At 50.4% G+C, this 19147-nt stretch overlaps 1 protein-coding gene across 3 annotated transcripts in view; it reads right to left on the bottom strand.

The window, feature by feature from the left end:
* The window catches only part of HIF3A (hypoxia inducible factor 3 subunit alpha), a 64185-nt gene that overhangs the window by 34945 nt on the left and 10093 nt on the right, over positions 1–19147 (bottom strand). For 2 of the 3 annotated variants that reach the window (XM_082231058.1, XM_082231059.1), the window contains exon 2: positions 928–1118. In XM_082231058.1, coding sequence (XP_082087184.1) covers positions 928–1118 — 191 coding nt within the window. Of the gene's footprint in view, positions 1–927; positions 1119–5729; positions 6024–19147 lie in introns of those variants that run through there. The other variant, XM_082231057.1, reaches the window with a different exon arrangement.

The raw sequence follows: 19147 nt of genomic DNA, 5'->3' as shown, positions 1-19147 counted from the left end.
GTTGCCCTCGCCACTCTGGGCAGCTTCCAACAGAATATACAAAAACGCAACAGAACATCACACATTAATAGCTTCCTGATATAGGGTAGATGTCTACAGAAGGTCAAATAATTATTTATTTCCTTGACATCTGATGGGATGGCGCCACTACCAAGAAGGCCCTCAAGCCTGGTTCCCTGTAACATCGCTTCTTGCACTAAGGGGACCCCCAGAAGGCCCTTGGAGCTGGACCTCATTGCTTTCAGACAGCCAGACCACTAGGCATCCTTGCCCCACTCCCCAATTTCAAAACCACCACCAGAGCTAGCCCAGGCTTCCGCCTCAGTGACACCCAAGTCCCAAGATCAGAACTGCCCGTCGCATTTCCAAGCTGCCACAAACAGGACTAGAAACTTGCTTTTTTTTTGAGCTTCAAAGGAAGGTGGGGAGTCTCGGGTTCAAGGCTGCTGCCGGTTTGGTCCAACAGCCGTCCTTTTGTCGGGCATCGGCGGGCAAGCGCTCCTCCCCATCGGACAATGCCTGTCAACTGAGCATCCCTCTGCGGCAGCCGCTACACGGGTCTACCAGTGGGAGCGGAAAGGAGGAGGAGATTCTAGAACTCGCTTAGCAACGGGGTCCATGGGGGGCGATAACATAAATGTGGAGGAGGCTCTATGGGGCAGGCGGCAACGCTTTTGATCTCCCGCCTACCACTTTCCCCCACATGTTTGGGGTTCTAGCTAGCATTTGCTCGGATGCGGCTCAGATGTCGAGTCCCAGCATTGAGGCGTCTGCCAGGCAGAGCACAGCGCACTGAGACGGCACGTAGTATGATCCAGAAGCCCCTCGAGGAGCCAGGGGGCTCAGGACTGTCAGCAGAGCAGGATTGGGGCATTGGGGGGTGGTGCAAGGAAGAGGGGAACCCCGAGAGAACGTGGCAGCCCTCACCTGAATTCAGTAGCTTGTGCATCCGCAGGTAGCTGATGGTCAGCCGCATGATGGAGGCCTTGTCCAGGTGGGCACTGACCCCCCGGGCGAAGGGCAGGGTGTGCGCCAGCTGGTAGAAAACCTCCGTCTCCTTGCTGCGGCGGCATCGCGCCGCGTCCCTCGATTTCTCCTTCCGGATTTCTGTGGTGGACCTGCAGGCAAAGGAAGGAAGGTCAGGGGTTGGTTTGTGTGTGCTTTTTTGAGCAAGAGAACTGAGCTCCCTTACCTTTTTTAAATTAAAAAAATGCCGAATTTTCCCGTCTATAAGCTCTAAGCTCTGGCCCAATGGTTGCCAGTGACTTGAATTAATTGATTTTATAATGAATGATTTTAGAGTGTTGTTTGTGCTGTACTTTTGTACTGTTTTATTGTTGCTAGCCGCCCTGAGCCCGGCTTCGGCTGGGGAGGGCGGGATATAAATAAAATTTATTATTATTATTATTATTATTATTATTATTAGCCCCCTATTTTGGGGGACTCAGATGCTCCCTAATTTTTGACATTATTTTTAAAGGGGGGAAAACCTAGTCTTATACAAGGAAAAATACAGTACTTTTTTTTTTTTTTGTCAGGGTGAGCCAAAAACCCACCTCTATCTGTAACCCATAAAATCGTAGCTATTTCAAATCCAGATCTTTGTTTGCTTGAGTTTATTAATCACATCTTGCACCTAGCCGCTGCCCAGGGGCGGGGGGGCCACTTCAACTGGGCCCACAACAAACAAACAAACAAACAAACAAACATGCACACACCTTTTTTACCAGAAAAAGCACTGAAACATCAGGGTAAAGCAGCACTTTTGAGGTAGGCCTCCAGGCAGGGCTATTATGGGATATCTGCTTGTCTCATGTTCATGTTAGACAAGGAGGACTGAGGAGACACGAGTTCAAATCTTCGCTCGACCGCAATGGAGTTCCCTAGGTGACTTTAGGCCTGTCAGCCTACAACAACCCTCTCGGGGTTGTTGTGAGGACTGGGGAGGGGAACGACGCACGCTTGGGTAAGCTTCTTGGAGGAAAAGCAAGCTATCAATGGAATATAGAGAACAAATAAGAAAATTGTCTCAGGACTCCCATTTACAGAAGATGCTATTCTGAGTTCTATTCCCAGGTCAAGGGATGAGGATGTGACTGGTCAAATAACAATTTTGTTATGGATTTATGTTATGAGAAGAACAGAAGACAATAGTCAACAAGTCTGACAAATCCGTATAGTAAAAGCTATGGTTTTCCCAGTAGTGATGTATGGAAGTGAGAGCTGGACCATAAAGAAGGCTGATCGCCGAAGAATGGATGCTTTTGAATTCTGGTGCTGGAGGAGACTCTTGAGAGTCCCATGGACTGCAAGAAGATCAAACTGATCCATTCTGAAGGAAATCAGCCCTGAGTGCTCACTGGAAGGACAGATCCTGAAGCGGAGGCTCCAAGACTTTCCCCTGGAAAAGACCCTGATGCTGGGAAAGATGGAGGGCACAAGGAGAAGGGGACGACAGAGGATGAGATGGTTGGACAGTGTTCTCGAAGATACCAGCATGAGTTTGACCAAACTGCGGGAGGCAGTGGAAGACAGGAGTGCCTGGCGTGCTCTGGTCCATGGGGTCACGAAGAGTCGGACATGACTAAACGACTAAACGACAACAACTGACAAGCCACTGACAAAACGAAGGGGGGACGGGGACCAGAGATCCTTGCTTCACAAGATAGCCATTAGCTTCTTAAAAAGCACATCTGATTTTATTTCTTTGCATAGGGAGCCCTATGTTGTCCACCTTCACAGCAACCCTGTGAGGTAAGTTAGGCTGAGATTTAGGGACCGGCCACTGTGAGAAGAGGATGCTATGCTAGAAGGCTCTTCGATCTGAACTTGGAGGTGAGTTCACATATACCAGTGAAAGATTTGCTGAGATTTGCTGCGGCTTTAGGGAGGAAGGCAGACCTCGCTCTTGCCCCTTGCTTACAAAATAACACTCTAAAGAATTCTAAAAGAAAAATCAGGGAAGGGAAAAAAGTTGCCATCTACCAAGTGGACTTCTTGAAATATCTGTAAAAAGTAAAGGTAAAGGGGCCCCTGACCATTAGGTCCAGTCGTGGCCGACTCTGGGGTTGTGGTGCTCATCTCGCTTTATTGGCCGAGGGAACTGGTGTACAGCTTCCGGGTCATGTGGCCAGCATGACTAAGCCGCTTCTGGCGAACCAGAGCAGCGCACGGAAACGCCGTTTACCTTCCCGCCGGAGCGGTATCTATTTATCTACTTGCACTGGTGTGCTTTCGAACTGCTAGGTTGGCAGGAACAGGGACCCAGCAACGGGAGCTCACCCCATCGCGGGGATTCGAACTGCCGACCTTCTGATCGGCAAGTCCTAGGCTCTGTGGTTTAACCCACAGCGCCACCCGCGTCCCCCACAGTCAAATAATGGGTGGCCAAGCTGACAATATTTGGGGTGTGTGCCAACCCTACCCAGGCCCAATAAACAGAGATCAGCTCTGCAACATGGGCATTTATTCCCAGGATAACCTACCAAAGGAGGGGGCAACTCTCCCTCCAAAACACCTGACTCCTGCAACTTCCACTTACAGAATCACAGAATTGGAGAGTTGGAAGGGAACCCCGGGGGTCATCTAGTCCAACCCCCTGCAATGCAGGAACTCAAAGCAGAAGAAAAGAAGAAGATAAGAGATCTGATGACCATTAAAGACGGATGCACTCATTTGGAAGAAACAAGAAGGGATAGTTCTCCTGGGAACATGGGTCGGAATATGGGTAGGGAGAGGCGGAGTCTGAAAAGTTAGAGCTCTCCTTGCTTGTGGATATCTAGCACCTCAAGGATAAAGGTTCGACAACAGGCTCACGCGATCTTCAAACACAAGATAAAGCAACGCAACCCTGTGATTTGTCACCCACGTCAGGGTATGTTTATGGCACCAACCCACGCAGGCACACCATGTTCCACAACAGCAAAGCCACAGATTACATGGAACAACACACCCAACATTCACAATCCCATTTATCACCCATTCTTCTCTGAGGAGTTCACTAAGCCGATTTTTATCCTCCTTTCAAGGTAGGCTATGCCATGAGTGACGTTGCTCAAGGCAAGTTTCCTGGCTCAGGTTTCCCACAATCCATTACATCATACTCTAGGCCGACTGAAGAGGCAGGGAGCTCAAGCTGAGATAGCCTGGATAGCGTGTGGTGCTGAGAACGCAAAGGTTGCAGGTTCGATTCCCAAATGGGATAGCTGCGAATCCCTGCATTGCATTGGACTAGATGACTCTCAAGGGCCCCTCAACTCTACGATTCTATGATTTCCCCATTAGACTTGAAGGCTTGCTTCGATCAAACTTGAATTATTCTAATTATTCGCTGTGGCTTCTGAGGAGAGCCCCCAACAAATGCCCTGTCCTCTGGGTCCGAGCCTCCAAACCAAACAGACACATAACATACCCTCAGATCTTCTCTGTGCCCGCCAAAATTGCTACTAATGGCACGTCTAAGGCAATTTTCTTCCTCCAAGCACAACTGTACACACAAACGCACAAGCCAAGCCGACACAGGGCCAAGCGCCCCCCCTGAGCCTCCTTCAAACCCACAACTCCTACACAACCCATCCCACAACAGAAGCACCCTTAAAATGGGAAGTCTGTGTTCTATGTTGTTGTTTTCGTGGGATTTCCTCACTAAAGAAGATGCATGCAGATTCTGGGGCATGTGGCGAGTGGGATGGCAAGGCCGCTCTCTCAGAAGCTGAAAAACAGTGATACGCCTTCCTAGGATTCTGACCAACACCTCAAAAAAAAGAAGTGTTCACCCCGATATTGAGACCTAGGGGCCACATGCACCTCCAAATTGCACAGTTTCTCATATGACCCAGAATTCCGCTTGTCTCGACGTTGCTCACCTGGAAACACACCAATCTAGGCCCCATTGCATTGCACCCCCCCAAAAAAAACCCAATTCCCGTCCAGTTCCTATTGGTGTCTGGAATCCTATTCTCTTAACAAACCCCCACAAAGTGCCCCATTTTGTTCCAGCCGGTCATTTTGGTGGGTTTCATTGGAAGTTCTTTCCGGCCCAAAATACACCCTTGCATTGTAGCATCTACCCCAAAGTCTCACAGATCTAGAATGATCTCCAAGCGCCAAAGACATCCAGAACCACATTCCCTGAGCTTGCATGCAGATACCAGTGTCTGAAAGCCCAGGCACCCCAAGCTCTGGGCAATGGGAAGTATCCTGAGATCCACACTCTCCCCCCAATACCACAATCGTCCCCAAACAGGGAACCGCATAAAACTTATTTGCCCAGGCTGGCTCCCACAAAAAAAAACCTCACACCATCAAGAAGCTTACAGTTCCTCGGGATATCGAAGAAAGAAACGCCCTTGTAAGCTCCAGGGGGAAAACCACGCCGTTCAGAGATTCCCGAGGCAAACATTTTTAATTTTGTTTGTTGTTACGATTACGTTCCCAGCTTCCTCTTAAAAAGCAAACACGCAAGCAGCAAAGGCAGGTGGGAGACTGTAGTCCCTGACCCAGAAAACCTCTGCCGTGACCCTGTGGAAACCCACCAAAAGACCCTCCTTGGCCCACGAAGGAGACCCCACACAATACCTGGGAGCCCGGAGATCTTTGAAGAATCCTGCCGAACAAGCCCCAGGGATCTGTGGGAAGCCACAAAGCCACGCCGCTTTGGAGCATGAAAGAACCACACCACCAGCAGACCACAGAACTCTTCCACCCCGAAAGCAGGATGGAGACCTCACCTGTACCAGCTCCTGTACCTCAGCCTCTTCCGGCGGCGCCGCATCGCCGGGTGACTGGCTCTCCGTTCAGCTCCCTGAGTCGAATAAAGCCGGGCTTTGATCTCCCCAGTCCTCCTCTTCTTGCCACCCGTCCCTCCCAGGTCCCATCCAGGGTACAGGCTGTTCCATTCCTGTCCCCTGGCACAGCGCCACTCACTCCCGGGTTGCGCAGAGCAAGCAGCGTTTTGCCGCGAGGGATGAAGACGAGCGCCTTATCTGTGGCTGCTCTCGGCTTACTCTCCAGCAAGCGGGTTCACTCAGGGGGCCTGGCCAGTGGCCAGGTGGGCCAACGGGTCACCAGACAGGGCTGGCAGCAGGCAGGAGGGAAGCGGGGAATCCTTATGCGCAGCCACGTGCCTGAGACAAGCATGGGTGCGCATGGGCAAGGGGGGCGTGAACGCAGCGAAGGATCACTGCAGGAACACACCGGCCGGGCGAATGAGAGGGACGAATGCAATACAACTCTCCCCCCCCCAAAAAAAAATCAACAACCCAGAGAAATGCATTGTGGGGGCGATGTTGCGCCAGAATATGAAATCCCCGGCAGAATTTGCAAGGGAGAGTTCAGATCAGGCAGCGGTTGATTTTTAGAAAGAGGACGACGAGCCTCTTTTTGGAAATTATATGCTTTGCCTCGGAAGCGGTTCTCGCTATTCCTGGATATGTGCAACACATACTCCGGTTAGCAGCTGGCATCAGTATTGAAGCCTCATGCCACTTTTTTAAAAATTGTAAAACTTTTTAGGAACATTGGACGCTGCCGTCCCATCGAGCTTAGAAATGCTATCTGGCAGCAGATCCCTTGGGTCACAGGCCTTAACTCTTCGACTTGGGAGATGCCAGGAATTGAACCCAATACCCTTTGCTGCACCACTGAGCTATGGCATTTCGCCAAAGGATAGAAGCGACTCTTTGAAAAGTGCGATTGAGAGAGAAGGGGCGATTCTTAAAACTCTCCCCCTGCTCTAAATCCTTCCGAGTGACTCGCTCTCTTGCATGTGACCCAGAATGGAATGTCAGCGTGCTCCACTGTTAAGGAAGTCTGCACGTGAACAGAGGCACTCTTTGTCGGCGATTCCAAAACTGGGGCACTCACTTTCCAAAACGTCTTAAAGGGCGGGATCCAGAAATATTAAAGAGACTTGGTTTCTGGCCCATTTTTGGCTCACCTAACCTCTGCTGCCAATTTGATGTTCCCACCCACCCCAGTAAGGATTTTCCACTCCACTGATAAAACTGATCCGATTTAATCAGTCCTGCTGACTTGGACCAAAGGTCCGGTCCCCATTTCCCAGAATGCTCAGCGAGATGCTCCATTTGGGAAGCTGAGAAGCAGACAGGATGAAGGCATTTGCCTCCAGCAGTTGTCACTCGGGGAGATGCTGACATTCGCTAGCATGGCTAACGGTGATTTATTGGGCAAACTAGTTCTGTAGTCATACCATCAGGGCACCACAAAACTTGGGTTTAGGCACAGAACCTCTGCTTGCTTTCCTGCTTTCCTAAACCAGCAGTTTCTTCTAGACTTCCACGTTTCTCTTTGTCCCTTTCATCCAACAGACCCTCTCGTATTTCCCCCTTTCCATATCCGCTTCCTTCCCCACACCAAACGGCGTTTACCCTCCTTCAAACATAATCACCGAAATGAAAGGAATAGGGCAAAAACTAGGATCAAATACCGTATTTTTCGCTCTATAACACGCACTAGACCATAACACGCACGTAGTTTTTAGAGGAGGAAAATCCGTAGGCATGCCACCCATAGGCATTCCCTCCATAACACGCACAGACATTTAATCTTCACATAAATAACAAGATAGAAAGAAGGGGGGGGACACATTCCACTCCGTAATATGTGCCTTCCAAGTCTCCAGATGGGCACCAGATGTTGCTCAGCAAACAGTTACAAGAATCTAGTCCTCAAGGATGCAAAAGGCAGTCTTGGAAGCGCCCCAAATTACCATAGAGTTGTAAAGTTAGAAGGGTCATCTTGTCCAACCCTCCGCAATACAGGAATGCCTTAGCCTTGGAAAATTGTTTGGGTATGAAGAGTCTCGCCACCCACCCCACTTTTAAATTTATTTGTGACTTAAGGGGGGGGACCTATTAATGAAGAAAAGAGAGGTCTGCAGAACCACAGCAAGCAGGTTAGAAGTTGGTCAGAGGAAGAGGGCATCAATATACCCTATACAGTCATCTGCCATAGAAATGCTTTGCTGTGTGCAATGTGAAACAGAGCCCCTGTTTGTGAAGGCACCATCCTGGAGGGCGCCAGACCCAAGCGCCCTCCCTGCAGGAGCTCATCCTGCTGCACTACGGCACGGCTCGATAACAGCTGCCTACGCAAAGCTCGCATGCATCTCTGATGCCTTCTGCTCAGATCAAGCATCTCTGACGTCAAACTTCCTTCCTCCACTGAGAATATCTCAGCTCTGCACATGCAGAGCGTTGCCAGCCGGCTACTTTGCACAACAAACCGTTTTTTCCTTATTAGCGCAAAATTGGAAAAGTTGGGGGTGGGGTGGAGAGAGACAGACGTGGGCAGGCAAAAACAACCCCCCCCAGCACCCCCAACATCCAGCTCCACAGCACCATAAGCTTCCCCCAAGGCACTGCTCAGCTGTGCTGGAGCGACCCCGTTCAATCAGGACAGGCAAATCGATTCTGATGAATTTCCAGCAGACCCGTCATTTGGTATTTCCATCGATCCGATCCATGCATATGGATGCCCAGAGACAAGCAAACCAAATGCCAGAGATACTGAACATCTGAAGAGGCTCGTACATTCAATAGGTTAGCTTCTCCCCACCCACAAACCTTTGTCTGAGGACAAACTCACAGAGGAGAGGGCTGTCGATAGCTACTAGCCATGGCAGTCAGAGGCAGAAATGTTTCTGAAGACTAGTTGCTGGAAAGCTCAAGAGGGGACAGGGATTTTGTGCTCAGATTCTGGTTTCCCCCAGGCATCTGTGGAGATGTTGGACAAGTCACCAGACTCACCCAGCCAACTCTTCTTCTGTTCTTAAGTGGAGACGGTATGGACTAGTGCCAATGGATGACCAGTGGTTTGATCAGACACGGCCTGACAGGGCATCACATCTGGACTCTGGGTCGGAATTTACCCTCCCTTAAAGATCAGGTTAGGGACACGGGTGGCGCTGTGGTTTAAACCACAGAGCCTAGGACTTGCCGATCAGAAGGTTCGAATCCCCACGACGGGGTGAGCTCCCGTTTACTCGGTCCCTGCTCCTGCCAACCTAGCAGTTCGAAAGCACGTCAAAGTGCAAGTAGATAAATAGGTACCGCTCCGGCGGGAAGGTAAACGGCATTTCCGTGCGCTGCTCTGGTTCGCCAGAAGCGGCTTAGCCATGCTGACCACATGACCCGGAAGCTGTACGCCGGCTCCCTCAGCCAGTAAAGCGAGATGAGCGTCGCAACCCCAGAGTCGGCCATGACTGGACCTAATGGTCAGGGGTCCCTTTACCTTTACCGATCAGGTTGGCTTGCAGCCCTAATGGGTGGGCTGTTTTGCCCTGCAGAGACAGAGATTGGCTCACTTCCACCTTGCTTCTGCACCCTGCGACTGGCACAGTGTAGCAGCAGGCAGGCCAGACTCATTGACCTCTGGACCCCTTCCAAAGCTACGGCCAGCCCATTTTACAGTACACAGTTCTATTTATATATGTGTATGTGTGCCCCAGCCACGCTTGCAATTCTGCTTAATAAGCACGGCTCATGCAGTCTTTGGATTTCAAAGGTATTATCCTCCATCCCGTTCAGACCCTCCCCACATGTGCAAAAGAACGGCACTACAAAACACTGTCCCCTCCAGGACTTCCTGCATTCCAGGGCTAAGTTATGGAACCGAGGAAACAACCCCCCCCCCCCACGAAACAACAGCTCAAATCAACCCCCACGACATGTCCCCACTTCTCAGCTGGCACACTTGCCTTGCTCCTAATCCCCTCCTTTTAAAACATCTCCCCAAATCCCAACTGCTGCAAAATTATCCGGTCAGACTCCGTAGGAAGCCGTCTTATACTCCCAGTCAGACCGCTGGCCCATCTAGATTGGTACTGCCAACACGGACCGGCAGCAGCTCCGCCCCCCCCCAGCAAGGCTCTCTCTGCTGGGGGAGTTCTGCGTGCCCCCTGCCAATACTGAGCGAGGGCCCTTCCCACTTAGCCTTGCATAGCCAGCTGCAGGCAGGCCCCCCCCCTCTCCCCGCCCACCCCCTGCACAGATCCAAGCCCCTTAATCACTGCACTCTCTTCAACAACCCGCCCCCTCCTCCTTCCACCAAGCAGGAATCCTGTTGCACGTGCTCTTGGCAGTGCCTTTAGCTGTTCTGTCCACGTCTGCCCGGGACTTTGTGTACTGTAGACGGGGACCAATGCCAAGTACTCATCATGGCTGCGTGGGGGGGGGGTGGAGAGGAGGGGGGAGGAGAGGAAAGGTTGTGGGTGGGAGGAAAGATGACGCTGCTGGGGGAAGAGGAAAAGATCTGCAAGCAGCGCAGCTTGCTTCCCGTAAATCGTCGGCATCACTGCTAAAAACAGAGGAGCTTTCACCTCTTAAATTAGGGGGGTGCACAGCTGTGTATGTAAAATAGGGTGAATGGGGTGTTGGGGGGGGAGGGTAGTACTTCTGGCGGGGGACACGTCATGCTCCTTCTGGGGTAGTTTGTCCACCTTGGGTCCCTATCCTGCACTCAGCTCCCACCTGGGGCTCCTAGAAGCTGTCAGCAGGCGACACGATGCCAAAAATGGCTTCGACTGGCCAGCTAAGCCAGGTGAGGGTGCCTAAGGGGTCTCAAACCCTCGTTTGAGTTGGGGATTTCGCCTGCATGCAAAGGCAGGCTCTGGTGGGCTGAGCAGATGAGACCAAGAGGGGGTCCAATGGTCAAGAAGGTGGTTTCTGCACCTGCTGTACGGAGAAGGAAGGGGCAAGTGGGGTTTGTCACCTGGGAAGGGAGCCCATCTAGAAGGAGGAAAGCTCTACAGCAGGGGTCAGCAACCTTTTTTAGCCGTGGGCCGGTCCACCACCCCTCAGACCATGTGGGGGGCCGGACTATATTTTTTTTTGGCGGGGGGGATGAACAAATTCCTATGCCCCACAAAATAACCCAGAGATGCATTTTAAATACAGTGGTACCTCAGGATGCGAACGGGATCCATTCCCGAGCCCCGTTCGCATCCTGAATAGAACGTAAGACGCGTCTGCGGGTCGCGTTTTGCCGCTTCTGCGCATGCGCGTGACGTCATTTTGAGCGTCTGCGCATGCGCGAGCGGTGAAACCCGGAAGTAACGCGCTCCGTTACTTCCGGGTTGCCGCGGAGCACAACCCGAAAGCGCTCAACCTGAAGCACATTCGACCCGAGGTATGACTGTAAAAGCAGACATTCTACTCATGTGAAAACACCAGGCAGGCCTCACAACTGACCCAGAGATGCGTTTTAAATAAAAGGACACATTCTACTCATGTAAAAACATGCTGATTCCCGGACCGTCTGCGGGCTGGATTGAGAAGGCAATTGGGCCGCATCCAGCCCCTGGGCCTTAGCTTGCCTACTCCTGCTCTACAGGAACAACGCAACACTTGAGCCAGCAACCAAACTCCTGGAATTGTCCAAAGGCACCATGAGGGTCATACAGACCAACCCCCTTGCAAAGCAGGAATACGGGGATCGAACCTGCAACCTCGGGTGTTATCAGCACCGCACACTAACCAGCAGTCAGGATGGGAGAGGAATTTGATTCTGTTTGCAGGGAAGGGGGTAGAAGGTGGGGGGCAGAAATAAGAGAAGGCATTTAGGTCAGGCCATTTCCTTCTCCCCAAAAGTGAACCAGGAGTGCCTGCAAAGCCAGCCAGCCCCCGCCCCGCTCCTCACACCCCCACCAGGGCCTCTTCCCTCTGGGTTGGGTGGGAACGCAATGTTCTTGGCAAGGCGCAGGCCTCCCCACCCCATAGCTTTTCCATCTGGAGAGTGTGTTTGTGTTCATAAGGGAGGCGCGAGCTACCTTTTACCTGAACTAACACAGGGCTTCAGGGCTGGGCAGGGCTGAGCTCGCAGGAGAACAGCATGCCACTCTCGGCTTTCAGAGCCCATCTGCTAGCTAGGATTTCCCAGCCTTTGCATTTATTAAAGGGCTATTGACATCCGCAAAACCGCCGCTTGTTATTTCTATTTCGCAGGTCAAGAACCGTGGCCAACAGAGCAAGGACTTGGTCTGGGGCCCACGGAGAAGCTAGAATTTAATTCTAAAACTTGCAGGGCCTTCAGCCAAGCCTCTATGCGCACACACGAGACCTTATCCCCTTTCACACTCACAACTGCTTTGTGCAAATTTAGCCGCCCCTTGCTTATTTATTTCACAGCCAGACGGGCCAGGCCAAGAGATGACGATACCCAGGAACCCAGTGGCAAAGAGTGCTCTGCCCTGCCATTCGCCAACGCCACCCATGAGGCAGGAGGGAAAGTGAGAGGGGCTGTGTTTGAAACATGTGGCTTCCCCCAAGGAATTCTGGGAACTGTAGTCTGTAAAGGATGCTTGGGAGTTGGAGCTCCATGGTGGGTAAACTACAATTCCCAGGATTCTTTGGGATGGGGGGAAGTGCTTTAAATGTATAGTGTGTGCACACAGACTGGCTGATTCCATACCATTATCAGCAGATGATACTGTATTTATCGCTCCATAAGACACACTTTTTTCTTCCTAAAAAGTAAGGGGAAATGTCTATGCGTCTTATGGAGCGAATGCGTGGTCCCTGGAGCCGAATTGCCCAGGGGCGAAAAGCAGATCATGCAATGGCGCAAAAATGTGGTTGCAAAGCACGGATAAACATGGATTCTCAGGATTTTTGCATTGGGCTACACCAAACTCACCGTCAAATCACATGTCTGTGGTCACAACATGAACCACAAAAATCATACATCTGCTGTTTCGTTCTGAATATATATTTTTTTCTTGTTTTCCTCCTCTAAAAACTAGTTGTGTCTTATGGTCAGGTGTGTCTTATGGAGCAAAAAATATGGTAAATGGGGTGGGTGTGGTTTTTTTTTTTGGGGGGGGTCCCCTGTTCAACTGCCCCAGAAGAAAATGGGATAAATGTCCTTTTCAACTATGCTGACAAAGAAATCCTCATTTCAATAGCAATAGTAATAATTCATATTATGGACATATGTGACCCACCCTGAGATCTATGGATAAAGGGCAGTACACAAACAAACAAACAAAGTCAACAGAATTAACTGTTCATACACATTGAAAACAGCACTAGCATCCCGCTATGCAGGTAAGAGATCACAAACGTTTGTTGCTTCCTCTCCCTGAACTTTTCCATCCCCGGTCATAAGTAACTAAAAACTTGGACTTGAGTTTGCTTATGTCTTCATCCTTCCCAATCTGTTTGTCCTTTTGTGTCGTGTCTTTTAAGATTAAAAACCAGAAGGTAGCGGCTATTTTTTTTTTGGACTCGGGAGCCAGATTTTTAAAAAGTCTCTGATTAAAAGATACACACAAACAAACAATTTTTCCCACACACTGGAATTCCTTGAAAGCTAAAAGCAGCTACTTCTGAGACAGGAGCAGCCATTTAGACAGTGGTACCTCAGGTTACATACGCTTCGGGTTACATACGCTTCAGGTTACAGACTCCGCTAACGCAGAAATAGTACCTCGGGTTAAGAACTTTGCTTCAGGATGAGAACAGAAATCGGGCTCCGGCAGCACGGCAGCAGCAGGAGGCCCCATTAGCTAAAGTGGTGCTTCAGGTTAAGAACAGTTTCAGGTTAAGTACGGACCTCCGGAACAAATTAAGTACTTAACCCGAGGTACCACTGTACTGCCATCGTCCAGCACCTTCCTCTCCGCCTGCGGGCTGAGATGCAATAGGGAAAGCCAACCCTGTTGGGTTACCCGCCCGGGTTCCCACGGCACGAGGGAGCCTCTAACCCACCAGGCGCCATTCCCCCGGCTGTGCAAGAGAATCTCAAGCTCCTGAGACAAGCCGGGAAAGGCCAGGGAACCTCTGGCATTCCTGGGGGGTGGAGAGGCTCTGCGAAGTGCCGGCAGGGCAGCCGAATTCCCTTGGCCCGCTTCCACGGCCTGTTCTCTGGCTGAGCCAGCGGTGGAAGCCAAGAGCATACACAGCGTGTGAATAAACAGAGGAGGCCGGAACAGGACCTGCTCCCAGCCAAGCCAGATACGGAGCCAAGGCTTAGGACACCGGGCCTCGCAGATTCACCTACTGCCCTACAAAGTGCAAAAATAGAACCCAGGTGTCCGGGCACTCTGCTGCGACTGCCCTCGCACAGTGAGAGGCAGAGTTCAGCGGCTCCTCCTCCCTTCAACCCCAAAAGCCACAGATGATTCCCAGTGAAAAGGAACCACAAGCCTCAACTCCCCTGGCCGAAACTTAGTACTCCAGCCACTAGGCTCCAAGGCCACCCCAAAGCTGAGAAAATAACCCAGATGCCCAGGGATTCCCCTCCGCTCTGTGCTGAACGCCAACCCCAAATCCTGTACCTAAACAAGGGCGGTTTCACCTCTTTGCAGCACATAAAAACAAGTTTCAGCTAATTCAGGGCAGTTATTTATTTATTGGCCAAGGATTGAAGAGAGCCGAGTTCGTATTATTTCCCCTGCAGCTCAGCAAAGAACTCTTCGGATGACCTTATGCCTCTCCCTCGCAACCCACCTCACTTTGCAGGATCGTTGTGAGGTTAACATTGGGGTGGGGAGACCTCACGCACCACCCTTGGAGGCCAGGTGGGATAAAGATGCAATTAAACAACTTCTGCCGCTATCAATGTCCCACAAGATATCATGCATGCATCTTTCAAAGAGTATATTTGCATTAACCGTAAAACAAACTAATTGCAATTCGCCAAACTACAAACAACAACATGCAGCATAAAGCAATTGCAAAAGACAAAGCATCAAAGATCTTTTTTTATTCCTGCATGGCAGGGGGTTGGACTAGATGACCACAATGGGTACCTTCCATCTTGACGATTCTACAAAATAAAGGGAGTCACAGCCCGTAAGCATAATCTGAGAGTTCGTACCTAGATTAACTTCTGCCAGACCCCCTGATATCCAGCGCAAATTAATGCAATATCGCGTAGCTCTCTCTTTCTAACCTTTCTTGCCGCCAGAGCACAAAAGCGCCGTTTTAAGTGTCATAAATCAGTTCGTGGCACACGAAGGCAAATAATTTCTGCCGTAGCAAGCCTGCTTCCAGGAATTAGCAAAATCGATCTCTTAAAGGGCAGGTTAACAAGTCATGTGTGATGTTGTCCTATAGCAGCTATCCAAGACACCCAGAATCTAAGCTCCATAAAACCTGGATAGCTTCGTTAGTTAGCGTGTGGCACTGATAACGCCAAGGTTGCAAGTCCGATCCCCGTATGGGGCAGCTGCATATCCCTGCATTGGGCTAGATCAGCGATAGGCAAACTCAGCCCTCCATATGTTTTGGGACTACAACTCCCATCACCCCTAGCTAACAGGACCAGTAGTCAGGGATGATGGGAGTTGTAGTCCCAAAACATCGGGCGGGCCGGAGTTTGCCTATGCCTGGGCTAGACGACAGCCAGGGTGCTTTTCAGCTCTAGGTTTCTAGGATTTAACGCAGCTGGCATTGAGCATCTCTCTCTCTGGAGCGGCAGGGAGAGGAGGAAGCAAAGGGGCAGGCGGATCAATCTGCGCCCGCCAGCTGTTTCCAAACAGAGAACGAAAAATAAAACACACACACAGAGAGAGGGAGAAAATGCAGCCATTAGGCTGCACCGAGCCTGATAAACAGTGCTATTTGCAGCCTTGCTCGGTTAGCAAAGCTCGGCCGGGCAGCTGCTGTGCACAAGCAAGGCTGACAATCGAGAAGGGGGTCTGCCTGGGTGCTGGGACGCCACCCCCCCCCCATGGAAGGCACCGCTGCAACGGCAGGCCCCGTCCCCCGGGCACCAGACGGGCCTTGACTTGACGCGAGCTCCGCCGAGGCCTCTGGGGCCTGCGGCCTTGGTGAGGCAGAGCGCCTGTCTCTCTCTCGGTGCCTCTCCACCCCCCCCCCCTCCACCGCTTGGAAAGCAGCCCAGAGGCCCCTCGCTCAGGCCAGGCCTACGTGAGCCGAGCGACGGGCGGGGGCCCGGGCTAGGCCAGGAGCAGCCAACCAGCGCCCGGCCTCCTTTCCTGTTTGCCTGCTAATTTCGGCTGGGAACACTGCGCTGCCATTGGGCGCCCGGCTTGAATGCGCAAAGCCCGGGCCCTTTGCCAGATGGGCTGGCGCTGGCAGGGCAAACAGGCTGCTCTCGTCTCCGGGAGAGCTGGACACAGGGCAAACGGAGGGGGAACAGGAGCCCCGAAGAAGGAAAAACAAGCGTGTGCAATGGGGGAGAGGGGACTGCATGTTCAAAAAGTCTCCCGAGGATCTTCTGCAGGCACCTCGAATCCTGCTTGCAACTGTAAAAAAAAGAAATACCACGCCAGATCGCAGGCAGCAAAAGTAACTCGAGCGTCGCTGCTTTTTCATTTCGGATTCTCACAGTGCCCTATGCGTTTTTAGAAACATAACTGAGGGTGCAGATTCAGTTTCCTGCACTTAGGGTTAAAATAATAAAAGAGGCATTATTCCCACCCTACAATTCACACAAACAATTCTCTTTCAAAAGTGATTTGAAAATTGAGCAAGGCCCATTTTAAGGCACACGAAACAACAACAACAAAAATGGCTTCGCATAAAATAAGATGTGGCCAAGGACTAAAGGAAACTGGTGTTTTTACACCTTATTTGCACATGCAAGCTCGTATTGGAGACACGCTGGTATATATGTTTATTACTCTCTTCTCAGCATTCCTGACAGATATACAAATTTGCGTTGGCGTAATCTGCATTGAGTAACCCTGTGGTAACTACCACCTTGAGTAACCCTGTGGTAACTACCACCTTGAGTAACCCTGTGGTAACTACCACCTTGGTTCTGCACTCCTGACCCCCAAGCTGCCCCCCTCCCTGCCTTTTGCCTGTAAGCATACAATAATGCAAGGGGGTGAACTGGGGGTAATGTACCCATTTATCATGCTTTAATACACATTTGAGCACAGTAAACTAAGTCATGGTAACCAGCCTGTGTTAATTACCAAGCCCTCTGGAGCATGTGCTCAGGGTTGCCAACTGCACCGTATTTCGCCAGGCCATTCGGCATTTTTGCCTCAGGTTTCGTATCAGATACTTTACGTAAAATAAAAATAACTTCTTATTTATATGCCGCCCATCTGACTGGGGCGCCCCCAGCCACTCTGGGCAGCTCCCAAGAAAAACAGTAAAAACACGATACAACACACTAAAAAGTTACAGGGAACCAGGCAGAGGGCCTTCTCGGTGGTGGCGCCTTCCCTGTGGAACACCCTCCCACCAGATGTCAAAGAGAACAACAACTACCAGACTTTTAGAAGACATCTGAAGGCAGCCCTGTTTCGGGAAGCTTTTAATGTTTGATGTATTATAGTATTTTAATATTCTTTTGGAAGCCGCCCAGAGTGGCTGGGGAAGCCCAGCCAGATGGGCGGGGTATAAATAATAAATTATTATTATTATTATTATTATTATTATTATTATTATTATTATTATTATTAAAATGTCCCCAAACAGGGCTGCCTTCGGATGACTTTTAAAAAACGCGTTAACTTGATTTCCTGTTTATTTAATAACTTTAATTACTTATTTTAGTTCATTTACGTCCCATCTGCTCCTCTGAGGAGCTCAAAGTGGCGTACAGAGTTCTCCTCACAACAACCCTGTGAGGTAGAATAGGCCCAAGGTTGCCCAGTGTCCTACGTGGCTGAGTAAGATTTGAACCCTGGTCTCCCAGGTCCTAGTCTGACGCCCTAACCATTGCTGGATAGGAGCCAGGATTGTAGGGGAGAGAGGGAATCTTCCCCCCCTTAAGCTCATAAAGGTAAAGGTAAAGGGACCCCTGACCATTAGGTCCAGTCGTGACCGACTCTGGGGTTGCGGCACTCATCTCGCTTTATTGGCCAAGGGAGCCGGCGTACAGCTTCCGGGTCATGTGGCCAGCAGGACTAAGCCGCTTCTGGCGAACCAGAGCAGCGCACGGAAACGCCGTTTACCTTCCCGCCAGAGTGGTACCTATTTATCTACTTGCACTTTGACGTTCTTTCAAACTGCTAGGTTGGCAGGAGCAGGGACTGAGGAGCAGGAGCTCACCCCGTCGCGGGGATACGAACCGCCGACCTTCTGATCAACAAGCCCTAGGCTCTGTGGTTTAACTCACAGCGCCACCCGCGTCCCTTCGCCACCCGCATACCCTCCTCCAAACAGGGCAGGGACCCAAAAATGTGTGAGGCTCCACTACTTGACAGGTCAAACCCCACCAACTTAACCAGGCATTTGTAAAATCACGCATTGGAAGCACCCGGTGGGTCTTGGAGGGCAACGAAGGTGCAAGAATAATTCCCCCCTCCATTTTGAATGAGAGAAAACCAACTGGCCAAGAATCATGTGTTGGGGGTAGGTGGGTCTGCATTTATTTCCCTCTCGGCGAGAATCGGGTTTAATGCAAAACTCTGAAGCACTTTTCTTTCCTGCAAAAGCCACCATTTTCAGCAGGGCCCAACAGATCGTGTTATTTGGACTGGGGTATCAAGGCCACATCTGCGCCACACATTTAAAGCGCTACGATACCCCTTTAAACAGCTAAACCATTCTGGGAGTTGTAGTTTGTTTGGGGTCCTCTATTCTCCTCACAGAGCTACAATTCCCGGGGCTGCCTGCAAAGAAGAGGGCCTGACAAACCACTCTGGGAACTGTAGAGGAGAACAGGGAGGTCTCCAAACGTCTCTCCGCACCCTTTGCAAACTGCAACTCCCAGAATTCAATGGGGGAAGCCATGGCGGGACTTTAAACGTACGACATGGCCGTGGAATTGGCAGAAATGACTGGCAAAATCCGAGACCAGGGAGAAGAAATGGTGGAGGAAGATTGGAAGAAATTTAAAGACTATTTGCAGAAATACTGTAAAATTAATGAATGTTAAAATGATGTTGGACTGAAAAGAAGTGGTTTTGGTAATAAGGTTAATAAGAATAGGTAAATATAGATAGTTATATGGATGAAAATATATAGTTATAATAGGATAAGTTATAGAGCAAAGATAAATGAAAGAGGGTAAGGATTTGCTGAAAAGACTTGGAAAACGGGAATACAAAAGGGGAGGTGTGAGGAGGTCAAGGAAATAAGCAAATGAGCTCAAAGATGCTGAAAAATGGATTTATTCTTTTTTTAAAATATTTTTTCCTTCTTCTTTTTCCTATTTGTTAGTTATCTGTTTTTTGTATTTTGTATCATTTTCTTTCTTT

Source organism: Podarcis vaucheri (assembly GCF_965113315.1).
Source record: "Podarcis vaucheri genome assembly, chromosome: 7".
Lineage (NCBI taxonomy): Eukaryota > Metazoa > Chordata > Lepidosauria > Squamata > Lacertidae > Podarcis > Podarcis vaucheri.
Note: the sequence above shows the minus strand (reverse complement) of the source record. Positions and strands in the feature narration are given on the sequence as shown.